The sequence below is a fragment of the Panulirus ornatus genome, chromosome 20, assembly GCF_036320965.1.
Source record: "Panulirus ornatus isolate Po-2019 chromosome 20, ASM3632096v1, whole genome shotgun sequence".
Classification (NCBI taxonomy): domain Eukaryota; kingdom Metazoa; phylum Arthropoda; class Malacostraca; order Decapoda; family Palinuridae; genus Panulirus; species Panulirus ornatus.
The window spans coordinates 15,131,788-15,145,262 of record NC_092243.1 but is presented as its reverse complement, the minus strand read 5'-3'; the positions used below and the strand labels follow the sequence as shown (position 1 = coordinate 15,145,262).

At 38.4% G+C, this 13,475-nt stretch overlaps 1 protein-coding gene across 1 annotated transcript in view; it reads right to left on the bottom strand.

The window, feature by feature from the left end:
- Mcm3 (minichromosome maintenance 3) overlaps positions 1 to 9,077 on the bottom strand; it is a 75,470-nt gene extending 66,393 nt beyond the window's left edge. The window contains exons 1-4 of the mRNA XM_071674722.1: positions 8,920 to 9,077; positions 8,075 to 8,187; positions 6,115 to 6,323; positions 5,691 to 5,831 (exon numbers count right to left, since the gene is read on the bottom strand). Coding sequence (XP_071530823.1) covers positions 5,691 to 5,831; positions 6,115 to 6,323; positions 8,075 to 8,187; positions 8,920 to 9,000 — 544 coding nt within the window. The 5' untranslated portion in view covers positions 9,001 to 9,077. The remainder of the gene's footprint in view (positions 1 to 5,690; positions 5,832 to 6,114; positions 6,324 to 8,074; positions 8,188 to 8,919) is intronic.
- Between the last annotated feature and the right edge of the window lie 4,398 nt (positions 9,078 to 13,475).

Sequence of the window (13,475 nt, the reverse complement as noted above, 5' to 3'; positions counted from 1 at the left end):
TGTTTCCTTGCGCTACCTCGCAAATGCGGGAGACAGGACAAAAAAAAAAAAAAAAAAAAAAAAAAAAAAAATATATATATATTATATATATATATAGATATATAGATATATACACACACACACACACACACACATATATGCATATATATATACACACATACACACACACACACACACATATATATACATATATATTTTTCCAAAATAAGGAACAGAGAAGGGGGCCAGGTGAGGATATTCACTCAAAGGCCCAGTCCTCTGTTCTTAACGCTACCTCGCTAACGCGGGAAATGGCGAATAGTTTGAAAAAAAAAAAAAAAAAAAAAAAAAAATATATAAAAATATATATATATATATATATATATATATATATATATTTTTTGCTTTGTCGCTGTCTCCCGCGTTTGCGAGGTAGCGCAAGGAAACAGACGAAAGAAATGGCCCAACCCACCCCCATACACATGTATATACATACGTCCACACACGCAAATATACATACCTACACAGCTTTCCATGGTTTACCCCAGACGCTTCACATGCCTTGATTCAATCCACTGACAGCACGTCAACCCCAGTATACCACATCGCTCCAATTCACTCTATTCCTTGCCCTCCTTTCACCCTCCTGCATGCTCAGGCCCCGATCACACAAAATCTTTTTCACTCCATCTTTCCACCTCCAATTTGGTCTCCCTCTTCTCCTCGTTCCCTCCACCTCCGACACATATTCTCTTGGTGAATCTTTCCTCACTCATTCTCTCCATGTGCCCGAACCATTTCAAAACACCCTCTTTTGCTCTCTCAACCATGCTCTTTTTATTTCCACACATCTGTCTTACATTTACGTTACTTACTCGATCAAACCACCTCACACCACACATTGTCCTCAAACATCTCATTTCCAGCACATCCATCCTCCTGCACACAACTCTATCCATAGCCCACGCCTCGCAACCATACAACATTGTTGGAACCACTATTCCTTCAAACATACCCATTTTTGCTTTCCGAGATAATGTTCTCGACTTCCACACATTCTTCAAGGCTCCCAGAATTTTCGCCCCCTCCCCCACCCTATGATCCACTTCCGCTTCCATGGTTCCATCCGCTGACAGATCCACTCCCAGATATCTAAAACACTTCACTTCCTTCAGTTTTTCTCCATTCAAACTCACCTCCCAATTGACTTGACCCTCAACCCTACTGTACTTAATAACCTTGCTCTTATTCACATTTACTCTTAACTTTCTTCTTTCACACACTTTACCAAACTCAGTCACCAGCTTCTGCAGTTTCTCACATGAATCAGCCACCAGCGCTGTATCATCAGCGAACAACAACTGACTCACTTCCCAAGCTCTCTCATCCCCAACAGACTTCATACTTGCCCCTCCTTTCCAAAACTCTTGCATTCACCTCCCTAACAACCCCATCCATAAACAAATTAAACAACCATGTAGACATCACACACCCCTGCCACAAACCTACATTCACTGAGAACCAATCACTTTCCTCTCTTCCTACACGTACACATGCTTTACATCCTCGATAAAAACTTTTCACTGCTTCTAACAACTTGCCTCCCACACCATATATTCTTAATACCTTCCACAGAGCATCTCTATCAACTCTATCATATGCCTTCTCCAGATCCATAAGGCATATGATAGGCATATATATATATATATATTTCTTTCTTTCTTTCAAGCTATTCGCCATTTCCCGCGTTAGCAAGGTAGCGTTAAGAACAGAGGACTGTGCCTCTGAGGGAATATCCTCACCTGGCCCCCTTCTCTGTTCCTTCTTTTGGAGAAAAAAAAAAAAAAAAAAAAAAAAAAAAAAGAGGGGAGGATTTCCAGCCCCCCGCTCCCTCCCCTTTTAGTCGCCCTCTACGACACGCAGAGAATACGTTGGAAGTATTCTTTCTCCCCTATCCTCAGTGATAAAATATATATATATATATATTTTTTTTTTTTTTTATACTTTGTCGCTGTCTCCCGCGTTTGCAAGGTAGCGCAAGGAAACAGACGAAAGAAATGGCCCACCCACCCCCATACACATGTATATAAATAAGTCCAAACACGCAAATATACATACCTACACAGCTTTCCATGGTTTACCCCAGACGCTTCACATGCCTTGATTCAATCCACTGACAGCATGTCAACCCCGGTATACCACATCACTCCAATTCACTCTATTCCTTGCCCTCCTTTCACCCTCCTGCATGTTCAGGCCCCGATCACACAAAATCTTTTTCACTCCATCTTTCCACCTCCAATTTGGTCTCCCTCTTCTCCTCGTTCCCTCCACCTCCGACACATATATCCTCTTGGTCAATCTCTCCTCACTCATTCTCTCCATGTGACCAAACCATTTCAAAACACCCTCTTCTGCTCTCTCAACCACGCTCTTTTTATTTCCACACATCTCTCTTACCTTTACGTTACTTACTCGATCAAACCACCTCACACCACACATTGTCCTCAAACATCTCATTTCCAGCACATCCATCCTCCTGCGCACAACTCTATCCATAGTCCACGCCTCGCAACCATACAACATTGTCGGAACCACTATTCCTTCAAACATACCCATTTTTGCTTTCCGAGATAATGTTCTCGACTTCCACACATTCTTCAAGGCTCCCAGAATTTTCGCCCCCTCCCCCACCCTATGATCCACTTCCGCTTCCATGTTTCTATCCCCTGCCAGATCCACTCCCAGATATCTAAAACACTTCACTTCCTCCAGTTTTTCTCCATTCAAACTCACCTCCCAATTGACTTGACCCTCAACCCTACTGTACCTAATAACCTTGCTCTTATTCACATTTACTCTTAACTTTCTTCTTTCACACACTTTACCAAACTCAGTCACCAGCTTCTGCAGTTTCTCACATGAATCAGCCACCAGCGCTGTATCATAAGCACACAACAACTGACTCACTTCCCAAGCTCTCTCATCCCCAACAGACTTCATACTTGCCCCTCTTTCCAAAACTCTTGCATTCACCTCCCTAACAACCCCATCCATAAACAAATTAAACAACCATGGAGACATCACACACCCCTGCCGCAAACCTACATTCACTGAGAACCAATCACTTTCCTCTCTTCCTACACGTACACATGCCTTACATCCTCGACAAAAACTTTTCACTGCTTCTAACAACTTGCCTCCCACACCATATATTCTTAATACCTTCCACAGAGCATCTCTATCAACTCTATCATATGCCTTCTCCAGATCCATAAATGCTACATACAAATCCATTTGCTTTTCTAAGTATTTCTCACATACATTCTTCAAAGCAAACACCTGATCCACACATCCTCTACCACTTCTGAAACCACACTGCTCTTCCCCAATCTGATGCTCTGTACATGCCTTCACCCTCTCAATCAATACCCTCCCATATAATTTACCAGGAATACTCAACAAACTGCAAAGGATATGAAACTGATATGTGACCGAGTCAATATCAGTCATAAGAATGAAAAACAAATGGGGTGCAAGTTAAATTCCTTGGGGAACTAGATCTTTGTAAAGGTACTGGATATAGCCTTATTAAGAGAAAGTAGTTGTGATCTGTTAAGACTGTAAAACCATCTTCCAATTTTATCAGTTATTCTGATCTTTTGCATTTTAAGTTCTATGAATAAGATGTCAGCATTTTGTTATAATAGGAAGGACCTAAAGGAAGTTAAGTGACTTAGGAATACAGGGCAGGCCACAGTAGAAAATGAAACAATGGAAGCTGAAGTACGTCACAGTAAGAGAAAGGGCAAAGGTTGCATTGTCATTAAGGGGTGTGTTGAAGAAGAGGTCAGTGTCTGTTAGGGTAAGCATGGGGATGTTTAAAATAATACTCATCCCAACAGACGTGTATTGTTTGGGCCTGAACACAAAAGAAAGGATTAAGATAAATGAAAACCCTAAGGAAAATGTGTAGTGTCATGATCCATTGAGTGTGTAAGGAATGAAAATTTAAGACAAGTATCAGGGCCTGAGCATTCAGGTTGGTGACAGGCATGCATGGGATAAATTGAAATGGATCGACATGGCATACAGTGGGGGCAATGTTTACCCTGACTGTTTAATATATCTTTGAGTTGATGTTGCAAGTCTCCTGCCTTTACAGCTCATGCAACATTCAAGCTGTTGAGCTGAGGCATTGGTCAACCATGCTCACGGAGGCCACAACCCACAGGCCCTTGTAACCAAAACAGCCTAGCTACTCCAGTACAATTTGTAAATTATTTATTTATATTTATTATACTTTGTCGCTGTCTCCCGCGTTTGCGAGGTAGCGCAAGGAAACAGACGAAAGAAATGGCCCAACCCCCCCCCATACACATGTATATCCATACGTCCACACACGCAAATATACATACCTACACAGCTTTCCATGGTTTACCCCAGACGCTTCACATGCCCTGCTTCAATCCACTGACAGCACGTCAACCCCGGTATACCACATCGCTCCAATTCACTCTATTCCTTGCCCTCCTTTCACCCTCCTGCATGCTCAGGCCCCGATCACACAAAATCTTTTTCACTCCATCTTTCCATCTCCAATTTGGTCTCCCTCTTCTCCTTGTTCCCTCCACCTCCGACACATATATCCTCTTGGTCAATCTTTCCTCACTCATCCTCTCCATGTGCCCAAACCACTTCAAAACACCCTCTTCTGCTCTCTCAACCACGTTCTTTTCATTTCCACACATCTCTCTTACCCTTACGTTACTCACTCGATCAAACCACCTCACACCACACATTGTCCTCAAACATCTCACTTCCAGCACATCCATCCTCCTGCGCACAACTCTATCCATAGCCCACGCCTCGCAACCATACAACATTGTTGGAACCACTATTCCTTCAAACATACCCATTTTTGCTTTCCGAGATAATGTTCTCGACTTCCACACATTCTTCAAGGCCCCCAGGATTTTCGCCCCCTCCCCCACCCTATGATCCACTTCCGCTTCCATGGTTCCATCCGCTGCCATATCCACTCCCAGATATCTAAAACACTTCACTTCCTCCAGTTTTTCTCCATTCAAACTCACCTCCCAATTGACTTGACCCTCAACCCTACTGTACCTAATAACCTTGCTCTTATTCACATTTACTCTTAACTTCCTTCTTCCACACACTTTACCAAACTCAGTCACCAGCTTCTGCAGTTTCTCACATGAATCAGCCACCAGCGCTGTATCATCAGCGAACAACAACTGACTCACTTCCCAAGCTCTTTCATCCCCAACAGACTTCATACTTGCCCCTCTTTCCAAAACAATTTGTAAATATTTATCCAAAACTTTCTAACATTTACCCACTGTACATCCCATACTGTTCTGATGGCTGCAAGCAATATGAACAATCTTGGGACTAAGCATTCAAAGTGGCTTTGCTTGTGCTTATTGCACTCTCTGATTCAGTAATTAAACAAAACAGAAAAGCCTTTCACAATCCTCATCAAATAACAGGTTATCATCTATAAGTTCAGCACTCACCCTCTGAATAATAACAGTAAATCTGGTGTTAATCCATAACTGAGTCACATTCTCAAACATTATTTTTCATTCATCTCAAAATCTAATCTGAAATGTGGTCTAACTTTTTGAAATGAGAGGAGCTTATTGGACAAATGAATAACAAAAAGTATATGAAAATGATCTCACCATCTTCATCCTTTGTTGGGTATATGGCACTTGATGGAAATGGATCATAGGATGTCATATCTGTGTAACGTCTTTCCAATGTCTTCTTTGTAGTAGGGCAGTAGTGTACAGATCGCACCACTTTGGGTCGTACCAGTGAACCTGTCATATGCAAAATCTAGCTGAATTCATTTGTTAAAAAAATGAGTTTATCACAAAGGGCACAAAAGGACTCTAAAACCATTAAACTTTTTTTCTTTAGTAGAAATGCAACAAAAAATATTGGGAAGCAATTAAGTTAAAATTTAAAGGAAATATCTAATGTTGAGTATACATGTGAATTAAGTGTACATTTTCATGCATAACTAGCTAGTGCCTGCAAAAATCATTTATGTGTAATTCTCTCATATCAAAACAATTCAACTATTACTGGGCTGGCACTTACATTTTGTGACAATGCCTTCCACACACACCAAATTTCCAAGGTTTCTAGCATTTAATGTGCGTGGAGATACGTGTTTGCTGCCAAAACTGCCTTCAAATCCAACAAACAGTTCTTCTTGTGTTTTGGCAAAATTAGTGTCAACTGATGCTACAAACTCCTTCAGGGCACGGTGAAAAGCTGGCAGTTCCTCATATGCTGAATTCAAAAGCCTGAAAAAATCATTCAACAATCACATCTTCATCTGAATTTTTATTCTTACAAAGATAAGCCTATTATGGTCATTACAATTCTGAAATGATCAAAAAAGTTATCAATCTGAAGCTCAGTAAATGGTCTTGCATTTGCAACAGCCATGGCATCACAAAAGCTTTGTTAACCAACCAGGAAAAAAAAATGCTTTTTAATGATAAAACATGCATTATTATCTATCAAACCAGGGAATTTTTTCATGATGAAACCAGTGTCATCAGCCACCATAGGGGTAAGATTTGCCCACCATGTCTGAACATAAAAGGGTAATAAACCCTGTCAACTAATGAAATAATCTGTTAATACAATAGCATCCTTATGATTATTTCTTGATCCCCATTCTGACAATGCAATACCATACTTTTTAGTGGATTAAAATTCATAGAGATCAACAGAACCAATTAAATGTTTTACCATCCCATATGACATCTGACATACAGCAACTCCCTGTTTAAAGCACTGTTGCAAAACCAGCCAACTGATAGTGAGCTATCCAAAATAATACCATGAAGTGGATTCAGCATGACTATACAATAGAATCCTCAAAATCTGCACAGAAAAGGAAAATACCTCTGTGATTAATATCATTTTAGGTACTACCACACCATTATAGGGATATTTCCCTTTGTCTTCTGCATGCCACTTGTAGTTCTTTGTATGCATGCATCCAAATTGTAAGTCTGTTTCAGCCCAATATCAGAACTAGCTTTGGGAAACAACTCATGTTTTAGTAATATGCTCTATAAGTACACTGTGATCAAAGAAATACCTGTGAAAGGTTGCTTTACCTGTTCACTGTCAGTGAATGTTAACATATAAGGAGGCAATGGTATATCAAGAAAGCCATGGCATTAATCAATGGATAAACATATATTACATTACAGTTGTAATAAATTTACTGAACCTATGAGAACCTCACCCAACATACCGAGTAGCCAAGAATGATCCCAATATTCTTTACTCTGGTCAACATACAATAATCACACATGAAAATGCACCACCATCATGGTAATAGATGTCAACAAACAAATGATGTGTGATTCCCAATGGCCAATGATTAAAATGTTTAAAAATTTCTGCTACCAATGGACTATTAAATGAGATTTCCGTATGTCCTGTTGATATCTAAAAAATGTATGACCTTCCTACACATAAATTCACCCCATACTATCCCTAAAAACTTACGAGTAACCCTTTAGGCTTTATTTGATATCATTCAGTAAAATACAAAGCCCTATATAATGCTTCAAAACTACCAATAATGTCTCTAAACATTAAACTTAACATTTCGAATCACAGTCATTCAATATTCAAATCTAACAGTGATGTAGAGTTATTCTAGACAATCACCATGTTGTATTGCAGTTAGGTAAGACCCGACATTTTACCTAATACCCTCAATAGAATTACCTCACCTAATATCGCTAAATACACCTAATGTCAGAAATCATGCTCTGGAACTGATACTGTATTCATTTAATACTAAACTAACATCACACAACAAAATCAGTCGATATCCAGAGCTGCTTCCCATGCAAAAAGAAACTGATAAATCCGATATCCAGAGCTGCTTCCCATGCAAAAAGAAACTGATAAATCATCTATTATCCTACCACTGCAGAATATCCAAAGATAGGTTCGATGCATAGCTAAACTGGTATTTTACCAACTACATCTTTCCAATAACTTTGCATTAATTGGCACAACTTACCCAGTGACCCGTAGTTGATTCTTCTTGCGGAGATCGTTGATGTTAACAACTAGGCGACATTCCCCATTTGTCACCATATCACGTACTAGCTGAGTATAGACTCCAGACTCCTCCTGTAAAACATGCGATTCTTGTATAAAAGGAAAATATTACTTACCTCTACAAGCTAATAAACCATGCACAAAAATTAACATTCAGATATGTCACTGGAATTGTACATCTTTTTCAGCATGTTAAATTTAATGACGTCTTCAGTTTGTGAGGAACCAGGTCTTAATCTACACCTATAATGTAAAATGGCTGTGTAATAACATCAAGACCTACACATAATGGCTTAGAACAGGGGTTCCAAACCTGGAGTACAGTACATTTGCGCTTCTCAAGGGGTACATACATAGGGGTCTGAGAGTATAACAATGGTATAAGGCTGTACAGTGTGCACCATGAGTCATGTACAACAAAAGCAATATAAAACACCCCCATTACTAATCAGTATAAAATCCTAGGGGTACATTTGCACTTCTCAAGGGATACATAGGAGTCTCAGAGCATAACCATGGTGTACACTGCTGTACAGTGAACACCATGAGTAATGTTAAACATAAGCAATATAGAACACCCCCGTTACAAATCAGTATAAAAGCCTTATATAGTCTATTACATATTTCATAATGAAATAACATAAAATCAATATTTCATCAATTTTTGATGGTTAATTTTTAGGGGTACCTGGGAACCTGTCAGGATGCCCAAGAGGTACAGAGGAAGAGTTGGGAACCCTTGGCATAATCAGATTAGACCTGGCACTCAATGTTCTGTCATAATACAATACAACAAGTACTTACATCATCTTCGAGGAACTCTAGATATTCTCTCTGAATATCTCTGATGCGCTGATCGATCACTACATCTCCTGTTGTGCCCATACTGCCGATATCTCAAATCGATTGTCAAACACAGATTCTCCACCACTCCCGCCTTGGATAACTCACAACGAAAAGCGCGGGAACAATGATGGGAGTGATGGATCCACCTTATCGTTCGTCGTTCCAAATCCGCAACTTTTGACGTCATTTCCATTTTATCTTCTAATTTCTCCATGCCTAAATCTTCACTCATTAGCATCAGCTTTCCCTTGATATTCTAAAATTTTAAAAGTATTTCTATTCATTCCAATAATTTCATATATAAGAATATCTTTTTTAGCAAAATCTATAAATCCCCCTGAACGCCACCAGTTTATACTTAAACTCGAGCCGTATCAGATTTTCTGGTGAAAAATCTAACAAATCTTCCGTATCTTCATCGAATTCAAGTTACATCTTTAGGTTTAAGATACGTTTTAGTAAATCTAGGCCCTCCTTTTATGGAAATATATAATTCCACATTGTTTAATGAAACGATAATCACCAGTTATTAACTTCAGTTTCATTACGGTGTTGCTTATCATTATGAAGATCACCTTGGCAATATTTGTTTCTGGTGACAAAGTAATTTTCAATTACCCTAAAATAGATCAACATAGTACAAGCTACCAGCTGATTGATGTATTGAAATGGATCTCCGTCAACCACACACACACACACACACACACACCACTCACTAAATGTCACATTGAAAATGAAAGACAAATTCAAGAGCACTGGTTATATGTGGAACCATGATTATTCGTATATAAGGCATCAGTGGTATGTGGGGTGTGTTCTAACGAAGAAAGGATGCTATCGCCTGGCGAAACAAGTCTACCAAACTATGCTGTGCTTACCACTTAGTGATGAAGTTTTACTTGAAGTTTGTTTTCATATGATTAAGTAGTGACCTATATCATTTGCTTATTAGTTGTTTTATTTTCTTTGAATGATGTTCTATTGAAAGCTTCATCATCTTTTTCATACTCCTCTTGAAATGCCCAATTTTCAGGTGTAATGACCAAAACATGCCGAAGTTGGTTAAAACTAGGCGAAACATACTGGAATAACACAGTGTATGTCATTCAAGTATCCAAGGTTGTGTTCAGATGAGCGGGATGGACAATGATATATCTGAAAAAAAAAAAAAAAGGAATTGTGGACATCCAAAGAAAAGATAGTTATTTTGTCTTTGTGTCCTCACCAGGTCAGTCTCCCAAACATAGATAGACATACACCTCAGCCACCTTCAGTCACATGAAATCGACGTAAACAAGTCACCCCTTTGCGCCAAGGACGGTCAGGTGTTTGACCCGGGTTCGAATCCAGGGCGTACAGAGGTAAATTGTTTACATCGACAAACATTAAATAGCGCAATGATAAACTGATAAAAAAAGGATATGAAATGAAATGAAAGAATATTATGAAATAACAGATAACAACCAAGAAATAAGTGACAGAGTTTTTAACTTTATGTAAGACTTTGGCGCAATTGATTCCTATATGAGATTATATACCACTTTGCTCCACACGTCTCCATTACTTCTAAATATGCTTATGTAGTTTCATTATGACATCTATTGTGATGTTACTGATCTTTGCTCATCCTTATTGTAAACATAATCAAGTGTAGTGATGATTCAATGTCTGATCTCTTGTTTTATTATATATTCTTTCAGTGCATACATGAAGATACGCAAAAATCTGCAAACAAATGAAATGATGATAGCTGGCCCAGCGATCTCGGCCTAGACATTTTGGCTGAACTGAGTCCTTCCGGGATATTTTATTACATGATATTTTTCAGTAAAACTATATAGAGCCAAGGGCGAAGTTTTAAAGATGAGTGATTCTGCTTCCTTCTCCTTATGGGTGCGTAGATAAAAAATGGCGAAGCTTTTTCAGAGCGTGAGTTCAAATTGTGGATAATTTCGGAAATCTTTCGTGTAGCCAGAGGAATTTTGAGCTGCAAAATTATTGCTATTATCATTGACTATATATATATATATATATATATATATATATATATATATATATATATATATATATATATATATATATATATATATATATAATATATACATATTTCTTTTTTTTCAAACTATTCGCCATTTCCCGCATTAGCGAGGTAGCGTTAAGAACAGAGGACTGGGCATTTGAGGGAATACCCTCACCTGGCCCAATTCTCTGTTCCTTCTTTTGGAAAATTAGAAAAAAAAAAAGAGAGGGGAGGATTTCCAGCCCCCCGCTCCCTCCCCTTTTAGTCGCCTTCTACGACACGCAGGGAATACGTGGGAAGTATTCTTACTCCCCTATCCCCAGGGATAATATATATATATATATATATATATATATATATATATATATATATATATATATATATATATATATATAATCCCTGGGGATAGGGGAGAAAGAATACTTCCCACGTATTCCCTGCGTGTCGTAGAAGGCGACTAAAAGGGGAGGGAGCGGGGGGGGGGGGGGCTGGAAATCCTCCCCTCGTTTTTTTTTTTTATTTTCCAAAGGAAGGAACAGAGAAGGGGGCTGGATGAGGATGTTTCCTCAGAGGCCCAGTCCTCTGTTCTTAACGCTACCTCGCTGACGCGGGAAACGGCGAATAGTATGAAAGAAAGAATATATATATATATATATATATATATATATATATATATATATATATATATATATATATATATATATATATATATATATTCAAAACATATATACATATACACACATACATATACATACACACGCACACACATATGCACCAGAACCACAGCTCCCTTTCCACATCCAAGCCCCACAAAACTTTCCATGGTTTACCCCGGACGCTTCACATGCCCTGGTTCAATCCATTGACAGCGCGTCGACCCCTGCATACTACATCGTTCCAATTCACTCTATTCCTTGCACGCCTTTAACCCTCCTGTGTGTTCAGGCCCCGATCTCTCAAAATCTTTTTCACTCCATTCTTCCACCTCCAGCTTGGTCTCCCACTTCTCCTCGTTCCTCCACCTCAGACACATATATCATCTTTGTCAATTTTTTCTCACTCATTCTCTCCATGTGACCAAACCATTTCAATACACTCTCTTCTGTTCTCTCAACCATACTCTTTTTATTACCAAACATCTCTCTTACCCTTTCATTATTTACTCAATCAAACTATATATATATATATATATATATATATATATATATATATATATATATATATATATATATATATATATATATATATATATATATATATATATATATATATATATGGCACGCATGCCACAGAGTCACAGCCGCGGTCCTAGGTCACATTCAAGTAAAGTGTGTCAATTTTGACCGAACTGAGACCTTTGGAAGCAGATGTTCTGGGACTCTTTATATTTAGAAAAAAGTTAGCGGTAAGAACAAGTTAAGAAAAACAAAATTTGCATCTACGTAAGTTTTAAGATTATTATTTTCCAATACATTGATATTAACGTAACTTATTGGGCTATTCCGTGCTCTTCCAGAGTTCGCCTGCTGTGGTTACAAACCCCATATGTGTGAGTACTATGCAATACTTGAACGAATAATATGAAATATTAGCTCGCGAAAAAGAAAGACTGAAATGGTTACTGCACTTGTACAACACTGTCAGCCTTTAGGAAGCAAGCTATGTGATGCTGATTATGTGGGGTTTCTAGGATACAGTAGAGGATTTAGTTATGCCGAGCTTATTTATGATCACAAGGATGCATTGTGGCGTTTCGAAATTGAACAGAGGGAAACGAATGATTTTTAGAGAGCAGTAAAGCGAGAAACAGCATTTAACACCATATTGTTTATCTTAAGCCAATAGTAATTTTGAATGTATTATGAGGACCACATTAGTAAATAGTATTTTCATTTATTAATCAAATAGGTTTGATGAAATATTTTACATTCTTACACTTTACGTGTATTTTGCCAAATAAACAAATTAAACTTTTCATAGTAACATTAGAAGAGTTAGTCATATTATTTCGTTTTCTCAGATCGACAAAAACCAGAGAACCTGTGTTTGATAGTCAACTAAATTATTCTTAACATGAATGTCTCTGATCTTTTTTCAAATAGCTTTCTTTCAGACTATGATATAAAAGGATATTTTCCGCCGAAGTCGGAAGATATTTCTTAAGCAGGAGAATTATTGGTGTATGGGTGCAAGTCTGTCGACGAATTTCCTCCGGAGAGGGAGAGGGAGAGGAGGCTAGGTGGTTAGAAGGTAAGTGGGAAGGAAAAGAGAAGTGAGGTATGAGGTGTAAGGGAGGATATAGAATAGAGAGAAAGAAAAGCACGAAAATGAGACAAGACGTGGGAGAGAAAGATGGATTATACGGCTAGAGGTGTAACAAAGTCCCGAAATATGCTTAAATAAACCAGAATAACAAAATCCATGTCATCATTATTGCGTAAGCTGTATTCCTATGAGGTGATAGCAAAAAGTTCCATATGAATGGAAAAGATCG